At 39.3% G+C, this 12,363-nt stretch overlaps 1 protein-coding gene across 7 annotated transcripts in view; it reads left to right on the top strand.

Annotated features, from left to right (window-relative positions):
- fcho2 (FCH and mu domain containing endocytic adaptor 2) overlaps positions 1–11,881 on the top strand; it is a 50,852-nt gene extending 38,971 nt beyond the window's left edge. For 2 of the 7 annotated variants that reach the window (XM_085414336.1, XM_085414337.1), the window contains 11 exons: positions 2,893–3,008; positions 3,101–3,224; positions 3,341–3,484; positions 3,717–3,776; positions 4,292–4,403; positions 6,866–7,021; positions 7,741–7,873; positions 8,217–8,416; positions 9,007–9,071; positions 9,195–9,359; positions 9,438–11,881. In XM_085414336.1, coding sequence (XP_085270462.1) covers positions 2,893–3,008; positions 3,101–3,224; positions 3,341–3,484; positions 3,717–3,776; positions 4,292–4,403; positions 6,866–7,021; positions 7,741–7,873; positions 8,217–8,416; positions 9,007–9,071; positions 9,195–9,359; positions 9,438–9,460 — 1,298 coding nt within the window. In that variant the 3' untranslated portion in view covers positions 9,461–11,881. Of the gene's footprint in view, positions 1–1,954; positions 2,465–2,892; positions 3,009–3,100; positions 3,225–3,340; positions 3,485–3,716; positions 3,777–4,291; positions 4,404–6,865; positions 7,022–7,740; positions 7,874–8,216; positions 8,417–9,006; positions 9,072–9,194; positions 9,360–9,437 lie in introns of all 7 variants that reach the window. The other 5 variants (XM_085414340.1, XM_085414341.1, XM_085414343.1 and 2 more) reach the window with 4 other exon arrangements.
- Positions 11,882–12,363: the final 482 nt, after the last annotated feature.

Below are 12,363 nucleotides of genomic sequence, written 5' to 3'. Positions count from 1 at the left end.
TCACGTGGAATTCCAATAAAATTGATTCATGTTTGTGGCTGTAATGTGACAAAATGTGGGAAAGTTCAAGGGGGCCGAATACTTTTGCAAGCCACTGTAATTCTTTTTTTTTTTCTCCAGACTTTCTTTACTTTAATTAAAAGCTGGATGCAAAAAAAAAAAGACATTGGAGTCATAAAAAACAGCTTTCATATATTCTCACATTTACAATTTACAGTCCTCAAAAAATAGACATTTTACTGCCTGCTTGTTCTTCCACTGTAATTCTTAATATCAATTGTAGATGCTTTTCATGTCAACAAAAAGTCATGTATTAACTTGTGAAAGCAGATGAATCACTTCTTTTGTGGAGAAGAAAAGATATGCATTAACTTTCACAAGTTAATACGTTATGTGTCAAAAGATCATTGAATTTAGAGACAGCATAAATTTAAATTGGTTACACTTTAAAATTAGTTTTTCATTTTGGATCATTAAAGTCTTGGTATACCCACCACTTTGTCGGCAGCAGCACATCATGCCAGGCTAGAAAAATCGAGAGTTGTGCAACCAGCTGAAATGGTAGCTTGTGAAAGCCGGAGTAACATTATTTAATGTTAACTTAACTGTTGTATGGTGCAACTCGCCAGGGACCACACAGCAGGCATAAAAGCGTCGTTGTGCTACAGTCACACTATGGAAAACAGTGATAGGAGGCTGTGGCATGACCAAAATTTATGGCAAGATGACACAGGAGCTTTGCAACCTTACTTTTATATAAGAATGTAACCAGAATACAACTAACTATCAGCCGGTTAAGCGGAGTCCCCCATTCCAATGAGACAGGCAACAGCAACAAAAACCTCAATGAAATTGCTGTGCAACCCCCGATTTTTGCTTGTTGCAAGAAAGTTGTTTTTCTTCTTACTCCTGGGTGTCTGAGCCGTTACACAAAATAAGTCTCTCCGTATTCTTTGCTGTATGGTTAAACAATCATATACAGGTACAATGACAGTGCCAAAGTGGTCTCATTAACATGATGCAAAGTTAAGATTTATTTCAGGAACAAGATTGCATCACAAAACAGCCAAATGTTCAGTCAGGGCCTCTATAGTCAAAACAACCTACTTATTTCCACCAGCAGTAATTTATTTGGTGTTTGACTCTGTCCTGAGACCTCCCCACACATCCAGGCACTTACATCTGAAGTTGGAGGTGAAGAGAGCAGCAAGGCTACAGTACAGCACAGAAAAGGAGACAATGACATCAGAGCTTGACACTGATGAAGTCAGACACAGCATGAAAGGAGGAGCTGGGGTCAGGGTGGGTTGCAAAGCAGCTCGGAGTGTGCATCATGGTAAAGCAGCTTATACAGAGTGTCGTAAATGAGATTTGCCAGTTGGATGCTGATTGGTATCAGCTGAGCCATCAGCTGATGTGGGCCGGGATTGTGGTCAGCTAAGCCTGACTTAATGTCCAACGTGAACTAATGATATGCTCAGTGTGTCTGATTAGTCAGTCGACAGAAAAAACAGTTAAAAAAACGTTTAAAATTTGCTCAATTTCAAGTTATTGTTCAGATTGCAATGCATAGATAATGTCCCCATTCTCAGCTGATTGACTTGATGCTACTTTGAACACATACTAAATCATGCTGTTATGTTTTGTGTGTGTGTGTGTGTGTGTGTGTGTGTGTGTGTGTGTGTGTGTGTGTGTGTGTGTGTGTGTGTGTGTGTGTCCTATTCTCACATTTTTTCTAACTATAAGAATAATAATACAAATACCTGTTAACGGTAACATTTTATATTTGATTTTTGTTAAAATATTTATAAAATATAAATAGTAAGTAATAAAATATGCAGTTTATTACTGTTAACTGTGCATTAGAGTATATCTGCTGTCTGTCCGTCTAAACCCAACCACTTTGCATTTGTCATGTTTACCCTCCCACTGTCAATCACGTTGCCCCCTTCAGCTGAGACAGTGCCACAACGGGAGCGCTACCCTCCCTTGGCAGAGAGCCAGCAGTCCAAAGATGTTTACTCTTTCTCGTCATCTACGTCCTCTCCCTGGGATTCACCAGAAAACCCTTTTCAAGCACTTAAGCCCGTACCGGCGAGGGCCCAGAGTGCCCCCATCACCCGGCCAACTGAGCCAGTCGACCCCATCAAAAACTCAGACACACCCAGCCCTCCAAAGAGCGCAGACACCTTCTCCTCTGTTTCCTGGGCCCAGAGCCAGTGGATTGCCTTCAGTGATAATTTTGCTCCACCTCCACCTCGCTGTCAGAGCTCTGGGTCATCTGTGAAGGAGCTTCAAAAAAAACAGTCAGGTTCCAGTAGGTCAGGTCACTTCCTGTCCGATGAGTCTGCTGATGCCTTCTACAAAGCAGCGAGCAGCCGAGATGACAGCAGCCTCTCTTTCACTGATGTCTTCTCTGGGATTACAGATAGGGCTGCAGCTCCAACAAGCAAAATATTCAATGGTAACTGCTGCTAGAAACTGCTGCCTTTTGCCTGAGGTTTGCTAGATTATTTTGATATTTTCTTTTTATTTAAATGTAAGTTCTTATTTATTTTATGATTAAGTGTGGAGGTTACATGTTATTTGCAAATGTTTTCTGTTTTTTTGTGTTATTTTGTGTAACTCATGACTCCGTTTGCTTGTTTGTCTTTGGGTTTATTTTGTGCCATTTATTTTGGAATGTCTTTTACTTGTTTTCTGTTGTTTTTGCTATTTAATTTTAATTTTTTTGCACTTGTGTGTTTAAAAAAAAAAAAAAGAGGTCATGCTGCATGAGTTTGCTGTATCTAACTGTATGAATTTCATGCAGTATAAAGATGTTTTTTCATACCCAGTTTTCATGCAGTTTAAGTAGCACTGACCAGAACAAATATGTGTTTCTGTGTTTAGTGCCAGTACCAAACCGACCTACAACCCCTCTGGCACCTGGAGCCTTGGTGCCTCCTCCACGACCCTCCTCCAGGCCCAAACTCCCGGCTGGAAAACTCACAGGAATCAATGAAATTGTAATGGAAACATATGTGTTGCATACATTTATTGCTGTTCAAATTATATCCATATATTCTAAAAGGCATCTATCTGAATCCCTTTAACGCAGGTAAGGCCATTCAGTCCACCTAAAGCATCTAGCCCTACTCCGACTGCACCCCTCGCCCGGGCAGAGAGCTCTTCCTCTTTGTCCTCCAACGCCTCACTCAGTGCTGGCAACACCCCCACTGTCGGTAGGAACGCTCCCTCAGTATACACGTATTTAAAGGCTCTTTCTTGTAATAATTTTTCTTTTATCCTCCTTTTCTTCAGCTCCTCACCAGTCTGTCACATCCTTTTGTCTTTGCAGTACAGTGTACACTGTCATCCCCCCGCCCTCGCTTTCCTTCATTCACTCCTCTCCTTACAGGAGCTGAGCACACCTTTGCTCTCCCCCTCTCCTCCCCAGAGCCAGAGTTGCTCTCCCTCTCTCCTTTCTTTCCACTAAACCAAAGTGAGTCTTCCTTTTTTTTTCCTGCCTCCTACCACTGTGGGTTTACTCTACATGCATTACACTGACTTTTATCATCTTTATATGCAGTTATATCAGACTGATCAGCTCAGGGCTCACCTGCCATCATCACATATATAGGAACTGTGCTTTGCATCACTTCCTCACATTTCTTCTCTCTGGGTTTTGTGTATCTCCTCTTTTCCCTCTTTTATGCCTTTAATTTGGCATAAAGAGGATGATATGTTCATAGCGAAGCTGCCTACCTTTGAGAAGCGGTGTGAAACTCCAGCAGGTATGGTTGAAGTTCATATTAGCGGGCTCTTAGCTAAAACTAACACCAGTCTGCTGAATGGGCCGGATGGATGGACAGTCCAATCTCTTGCTTTGCCGTGGTTGCAGTTTTCTGTCTTGTTTGTGAGTTTTGTTTTTGACATTTTAAACCTGATTCTCACATTTGTCAGGATCAGCTCCTAACCTGATAAATATTTGTTTGTTAAAGTGATATAGCGAGGAATAACTTGACTGCTGTCTAAGATTGTCCTGACTGCCTAATAGTACTTATTACTTATAGTATTTTAACGTAAGCACCACAAGCATCTAAACAATCTCCCATCCTCTTACTGAAAAATAACTAAATATACTGATTTGCAGTGTATGATGGCTGACCTTATGAAATGCAATAATTATATAGTGCACCTTTGCATGATCAAAAATTCCTAATTCTGATGTGAGCTTTGGGACTCTTGTGTAAGTCTGATCTGCAGCTGAGTCAACAGACCTCTAACTCTGTGCCTTTCTCGTTCTCAGGGACGTCTCGCGGTCCCAGCCCTGTGACCCTGGCATCCCAAGATGCTTTGCCCATTGCTGTGGCCTTCACAGAATCGGTTAATGCTTACTTCAAAGGAGCTGATCCCACTAAGTGAGTCTCACATGACCTCCTGCTGCTCCAAGACCCGGACTTGGACCTGCGGTCATACAGACATTGTTTTTATTTGAAGTTGAACAATAACATGTTCAAGTTGGTGCTGTGAGTTATACAGTACACAGTGGTATACATGGTTGTACCTAGCCAAATGTGCAGTACACACTCCATGAGCCTTTGGACTTGCGTTTTGCTGAGTGTTATCTCCCGTTGGCTCTGCATGTGTGGAATGTTTTGCGTTAGTCTGACACCATTCTTTCAGAGTGGATAACCTCCGTGGAGCAGATTATAGTCTGGGGCAGAGAAAACATACAGCCTTTTATTGGTTAACTGCTGTTAAATTGCTGCTGTGCAGAAGGCTTATTTTTGCAGGGATTAGCAAATGGAACATTTCATAAGCAATGGAGCAGAGATGGAGTACAAGGTTGAGACCTACTGTGGGCCATTACCACCACAACTTAGGCCAGACTTCTGCTAAAAGTATACACCTTTCACCCCTACACTGGCTCTACATTAGAGCCTCAAAGTATATAGAATTTCTGAAACACAAATCTCCAACAGGAATATACATTAAAGAGAAAAATATTCTTTTAACAAGCCGTGACATGGTTTTACACAAAAAAATGTTTGCAAGCTATTCCTGTCTTTGATAGAGCTTTCGTTGTTGTGGTTATTTAAAACATGAATTACTAGTGCTAAAGAAAGACCTGCAACTGGACTAAATTTGTCATTTGTAGATTTTTTTTATATTAAAGAAATGATTAGATAATTGAATACATTTGCTAATTCCAGGTTCTCAAAGGTGTATCTTTAAATTTTATATTATTAGATTAAAATAAATAGAAAATCTTTGGCTGGTGTACAAAACCAGGGGGCTGCTCGTTTTGAAGTTTTCTAGCTTTTTGGTGACTCGTAGAATAATCAAAAAACTAACAGATGAACTCTGTGTTAAAGATGTTCCTCAAGGACTTCTACACAGCTTGTAACTCATTTTGGGCTGTCTGTAATGTTATGTACCAGAAAGTTAAAATGATAATTGTTATGATGGCGTGTTGGTGATGGTTGTATAAATCATAATCTGTTTGCAGTGATGTGCGGTCCATTTTTGTGGATTTATTTGAAGAACTAAGCAAAAACAGTAATAGTAACTAACAGTAATGGATGAGCAATAAATAGTAGTGGCCAAGAAGAATTATTTAGGAGGATGTGATGATGTAGTGGAAAAAATCTGAATGAATGATTTAAATAGTTCACAAAGAATTTAGCCAACCTTTTAATTGTTAGCCAATAGTGTGCTTTCACAGATATAAATACTGACATTTTGACGTGCAATTTCACTGCAAAATGACATGGCTTTTTGGCAGCTTTTCTGTAGGAATAGAGCCAGAATTTAACTATTTGGCAACTAATTGAGTTGAGTCCCTTTATTGAGTTGCAGTCATTACTGCATACTGGCTCCAATGTAACATGTCAGCAGTCTGTAAGCATTTATTAAATTGATAGACTGCAATTATTAGCAAACCTTTGCCAGTTTTTCTGAGAGTGATTGCAGTCGGCCACATTTGTTTGGTGACAGATTTTTGCAGTCAGTCTCTGACAGCAAAAAATTCAGTTCATCTACCAATATATATATTATTTTTATAGTCGCAAGTTGCGGGACTTGCTACTCTAGTGTTAGGCATCAACAGTTAGCCAAAATTATGAGTAAAAAGAATATATTGTTTAAAAAAAAAAGTGTGCGTGTTAGTCCCCATAGGGAAATAGTTCCTCTGCATTTAACCCATTCACCCAGTGAAGCAGTGGGCAGCCACCAGTGCAGCGCCCGGGGAGCGGTGTGTAGGGACGGTACCTTGCTCAGGGGTACCTCAGGGTAGCCGTTCAGTGGAGTCGAAACCCCGACCTTCCGATCATGAGGCCACCACTCTACCTACTGAGCTATCCCTGCCCTAGTTAGTTAAACTTGATGGATAAAAAGCTAATTTTTCAGCTGCTCCACTGTTGCAAAGGGTCACCACAGTGGGTCGCTCCACGTTTTATTTGGTAGACTTAAGTCATTTAATAGCTAGCTTAAATTTTAATATATGAAATTGAGTACATTTGTTTTTTGGAGTTTTTAAACAAAAATTCCCCCCAAAAATTAAATGTGGTTAGCATTTAAATTGTTAGCTAAGTGTACAAATTAAACAGTTTGCTAAACCTAATGGATAAACAATGTAAATTAGCTAGCTGAAATTATGAATAAAATTACTTTTTAATTAAAAGTAAAACTACCATTACAAAACAAGTTGTTAGCTTAAAATAATTAAATATTAAAGACAATAGTAGTATTTGATGAAAAAAGTTAGGAGCCATGTTGGTCCTACTGGTTTTACATGCGACTGTTGTGCACTTTGGGAAAAAGTCTCTATTAAAAAGTTCACTTCAGCTTAACATGCTAAACCATTGGTGGTTTTCTACAGGTGCATTGTGAAGATCACTGGAGACATGACACTGTCGTTTCCAATGGGCATCATCAAGGTGTTCACTACCAACCCCTCCCCAGCCGTCCTCACCTTCAAGCTGAAGAACACCAGCAGGCTGGAGCAGATCCTACCCAACCAACAGCTGTTATACAGGTGAGGTATCGAGAAAAAGCTAAAGTACAACCCGGTTTTGTTTTGCTTTATAATTAACCATCTTAGCTGAGCTGTTGAATCGATAACTTGACAGTGATAGAGTGAAAGAGGACCTTGGACTCGGTGATATGAGCGAGAATCACGGAAATGCAGTCTGCGTCAGTGAGAGGAAATTCAATTAGTAATCTGACATGAACCTAGTATTAAGCTGTCAGGGAAGTATTTTCCACCAGACAGCCAGGTTCTCAGCAGCCTGTGTCTCTTCAGAAAGATGCCTTAAATGGCAAAGGACAAAAAAAAGGTCACAGACAGTGCTCATTCAACACTTTATTTGTTCAACATCTTATTCCACATCTTACTTCTTCAGTCTCAGGCAAAGCTTTTTAATTAAAGCTTCAATAAGGTACCAAATTAGTTGCTTCTATTTTAAAAGTGTATTGTTCCCGAAAATTAATGAAGAACCACATCTTTTTTCTGTTTATTTGAACATTTCCCGCTCTGGTTCCTCTCGGTTATCCTCAGACCACATGGCAGGACTAACTGAATCAAATGGAATTCATGATTTAGTAGCTGGTTGGATATAACAGGGTCATTTTTTCCAAGCTGTTGGAGCTCTACACACAAAGCCAAGAAGCGCAATGAATAATTGAGCCTGTGATTATTATTACTTGTGTGTATGTGTGTGTATTCATCTTTCTGACTGTTTTGCTTTTTTCTAGTGATCCCTCTCAAAGTGACTCAGATTCCAAGGATTTCTGGTTCAACATGCAAGCACTGACGTCCTACCTCAGAAAAGCCTCAGAACAGAGTCCTTCAGCTTCCTACTATAATGTAGACATCCTGAAATACCAGGTCAGTCAGCAAGAACTGCATGAAAAAAATAAACCAGATATGATAATTGTATTTCAGGCTAAGACTTTTCTTTCTGAAAGAGAAGAAAAAGACTTCAGAATCCAACATTTCTCAGCAAAGCATTGCATCATCACGACACGATCAGTGTTAATCCACTGAACCTGTCGGTGGTGGTCACCCTGGTGTGGGTTACTGTGGTCATAGAACATTGCATACCAATACTTAGAGCATTTTTAAAAACACTTCCTTAAAAACTAGCATCATAGCAGTCCAACAAATGGATAACACACAGAGATGTAATATTGTGGAAAAATTGCTACATATTCTTTATTGATGTGTCCAGGTGATGTCTGATGGGATCCATTCCACCCCGCTAAACCTGGCCGTATACTGGAAATGTACAGCAAGTACAACGGACCTGCGGATAGACTACCGCTACAACCCCGAGTCCATGGACTCACCCAGTCCACTCACCAACGTACAGATCTTAGTGCCTGTTGATGGAGGAGTCACCAACATGCAGTCTCTGCCTAACTCCATATGGTGAGACGTAGTGCCTCTTGGCACCGTTAGCAGGAGAGCAACATGTAATTGTTATGGGCCAGCAGTATTGATTGACTTGCACCCCCCTCCTGTTGTTGCTATGATACTGCCGCCGTTGTGGCACTTTAGTCATGCAATGGCACAGAAGTCTTACATGGATTGTCAGATGGGATATTTTGTCAGAATATAAATATGTAATATGAAAAATGAATCAAAATAATGTAAATATTATTGTAAAATTAACGATAAATCATCAATATAGATGATTAGAAGATTAAAAATTTGCATTGTCTGTGAAAATACGATGTGGAAGAAACATAGACCATCCACAAACTAAATCAAGGTAGCACGCACACACTAAAAGTCGACAAACAAACAATGTACAAATATACACAATAGTTTGATTTGTATAAAATATTTGTATATACCATATAGATGATGCCACTTTCAATGCTCCGGGCAGTGTTTATGCAAAGTTTCATCAAGATTGGTCTGCTTATCTAGGAGGAGAAAGACGCACACAAATATACATACGCTACAATCATTAAAGCGTGATGTTATAGGGTGTTATTTCCTTATTCCATTTTTAGGAATTCAGAGCAGAGTAAGTGTCTGTGGAGGCTGACTGACATCTCAGAAAAGTCTGAAAACGATGGTAAGAAATCTTTTTTTGAGTTTATGAATGTTTTGCATCAAAGTTTGTGCAAAATCCTGCAGCAAGCACTAGAACTGGATCAGTCCCTTGTAAGTGAGCCTACTCGTTTGTGTTTGATTCTAGGTGCCGGGTCCCTGAGGGCCAAGTTTGAACTGTCAAATGGCCCATCGCACCCCTCCACTCTGGCAGTGCAGTTTATGAATGAGGGGAGCACCCTGTCAGGAGTGGACATGGAGCTGCAGGGGGCCGGATACAGACTTTCCCTCAGCAAGAAGAGATTTGCCACAGGTGTGTAAAAAGCTTGATGGTCTACATGTACTAGGTGGCACTATTTAATGACTCAAATTTCACATCTTTTGTCCACAGGGCGTTATATGGCAGATTGCTGAGGTGACCCATCATCGCGGTCGCCAAGAAACCCAAGAGCAAAACCTGCCGACTCACTCGCAAAGGCCCCCTGAACCTCTGGATCACCTCCTGTCACACCCAGGAAGCGAGACTCTCACTACAAAACTAAACAGCACTGAGTATTGAACACTGTTAAAAAGAAAAGAAAACTAAGATGAGATTTCAGGAAATGTGTAGATAAGTCTAATAATTCTTTCCGATCAAATCCTTTTTTGTATAGTCAGAAACAGTTTATGGCTCTATGTTGTATTTGAAATCATAAAAAACAGAAAAAAAGTGCACTAACAACCTTTCAGATGCTCTTTTTGCTCTTATATATAATTTCCAAGAACCTGTAAGGAATATAAAAGAAAACAATTTCTCTCTTTCTCTGTCCAAACTGTAAATAATAATGCTGAATATTCTGCTCGACCACCTTTGACTCGGCTCACAAATCAGCTTCTTCACTTTCACTTTTTTTTTTTAAACTGGTGCAATGAAGGTAAAATCTGAACTCGCAGACTTGCAGCACAGGCTTAATCTTTATAAAATATTTTGCTTTCGGAAAATGCAAAAAAAAAAAGAAAGAAGCAAAACCAATAATGATCTGACCTCAGTGCCTCCTCTTATACTGTGGAACAACAGGCAAAAAAATTCTGTTAGTGTTTGGGGTTTGAAGCTGCATTTCTCTGTGGTTGAATATCAGAGTCCTTTTGAACAATCACCCTTACCGCTGTCAGTGTGCTTATTTAAAATTTTTTAACATTTTCCTTTGTAAACCCCCCTTTTAGTCATGCCTTGTGTTTTTAAGCCTTTTAATTGACTGTAAAACATTGTGTCAAAAGTCATATGTTTTATCTATCTATATATAGATAGATATAAAAAAGAATCAAGGGACATTTCTCTAAATTGAAGTTGGCAGCTTTTGTAAGAGCTGCCAGTGATTTATTTTTTAACATACTTCTGTGTTAGTATTGAAATGTGCCTGAATCTAACTTTTATCTGTTCCTTTCATTTCCTGTCATTGAGAATAGCACCAACAACGTGCCATTTATGTCTTTGTTTGTTTTTTTTACTCTTTTATTTGGATATCGAAGGGAAAACGTCTCCGCTTTGTAACGTGTCTTCCAGAAACGAATGATCATTTGGACTGAGTTTAATCATTGTACTCTTTTATCAATTTTTAGCCTTTGAAGCTCATCCGATCTCTTACTCTCACCACACAGCAGACGATGTTGGTGAAAAGTAGCACCTTGAGGCCAAATTAATGATTGAAATGCCTTATCATGATTACTTAATACCAAGTAATCTAGTGATACTGTCACACAGCACTGCCGTTGCCTCTGTCGCACATCACTGGCCTGTCCTGCTTCTTACCCAGAGTGAGCTGGGGGGAAAGTACAGCGTCTTGTAGCTGTGAACAACACGTGGATGTGTGGGGAAATGGCCACAACTGACTCTTGGTGCTTCTTTCTTGTCTTTTACTAATGGAGGAATAGTGCTGTAGAGGCTGTTTTACTTCTTAACTGAATATTTTGCCCTTTGTTCTTCTTGTTTTTCCCCCCTCCCCTGTCGACTTCATCCTTGGCATGGTCCTGAAATTGGTTAATGTGTTGGAATGTGATATGTTTGGAGGAATGAATGATAAATTGCCTGAAAGCTGTGATTGAAAATTATTGAAACCTTTAATGAGAGGAGATTGATACACTGTGCAACACGTGGCCAACTGACCTCTCAGATACGACTGTGTCCTCAGTGCTAATGAACCGGGTTCATTGTAGATTTTGACTGGTTTACAGGTGTTTTAGGCTCATGATGATACTTGATTTAAGTGTCTCGCAACTTGTAGAAATAGAAGGATTATTTTATTTCAGTCATCATATCTGGCCAGGGTGATTCATGTAATCATCTTTTTTTTTAGTTTTGACTCTTAATGCCTTTAAGATTAACTTCCTAAATAGATTAGGAAAACTCATTTAAGTGTTTGTAGAAATAAATTTTGTACCTGACTCTTTAATAAGCCAAATATTTTGAAGGCATTTGAAATGAGTTTACACAAAGTCCTGGAATTGTACTATCGCGTGTCACACTGTGTTCCCTCTGAATTAGTTGTATCATTGGTTTAAAAAAAAAAAAAAAAAGAGTAGGGAGATTCTGCATTCAGTGTCAGCAAGCTGGTTCTTGCTGTCCCTAAAACACTCAAATTGTACCCCCAAAGCTCCTTTTATGGTCACTTTCCACTCTTTTTCTTTATTTGTTGTATCAGACAGAGTTTAAAAAGAGCAAGATTGTGTAAATGATTCTCATATGTTTTTACCAATATTTCTGCCACTTTTTGTCTCTATTTTATGATTTCTTATTGTGCCTGTATTAAATGTATAATATATGAACATATACAAATATATGAAAATGACTACTTTAAATGTGTCCCGTGCGACTTCTTGATTATTGTATTTACTCAAACTGACACGTGTGAATGTAGGGTTTTGCAGTGCATTTAGTTAGCATAGTTAGTTTTAGTTATTTTTACTCTCCTTTTTTAAAATTATTGTCATGCGTTGGTATTTGTGAGGGATAAGATATAAAGGAGTTCAGTCCATCGATGCCTCATGAGACAGATTGTGCTGTTCAATCTGACCAAAGTCTTGACAGAACGTCGTCAGGGAGGAAATGCAGCATTTGGTGATGTTAATAGATTCTATTCAATTCAATTTTATTTATATAGCGCCAAATCACAACAACAGTCTCCTCAAGGCACTTTAAATTGTAAGGTAGAACCTACAATAATACATACAGAGAAAAACCCAACAATCATATAACCCCCTATGAGCAAGCACTTTGGCGACAGTGGGAAGGAAAAACTCTGTTTTAACAGGAAGAAACCTCCGGCAGAACCAGGCTCAGG

Source organism: Rhamphochromis longiceps, linkage group LG7 (assembly GCF_057381845.1).
Source record: "Rhamphochromis longiceps isolate RC_006_pf linkage group LG7, R_longiceps_female_GT1.1, whole genome shotgun sequence".
NCBI lineage: Eukaryota > Metazoa > Chordata > Actinopteri > Cichliformes > Cichlidae > Rhamphochromis > Rhamphochromis longiceps.
The sequence above is the reverse complement of the archived record's forward strand: the minus strand, read 5'-3'. Positions and strand labels throughout refer to the sequence as shown.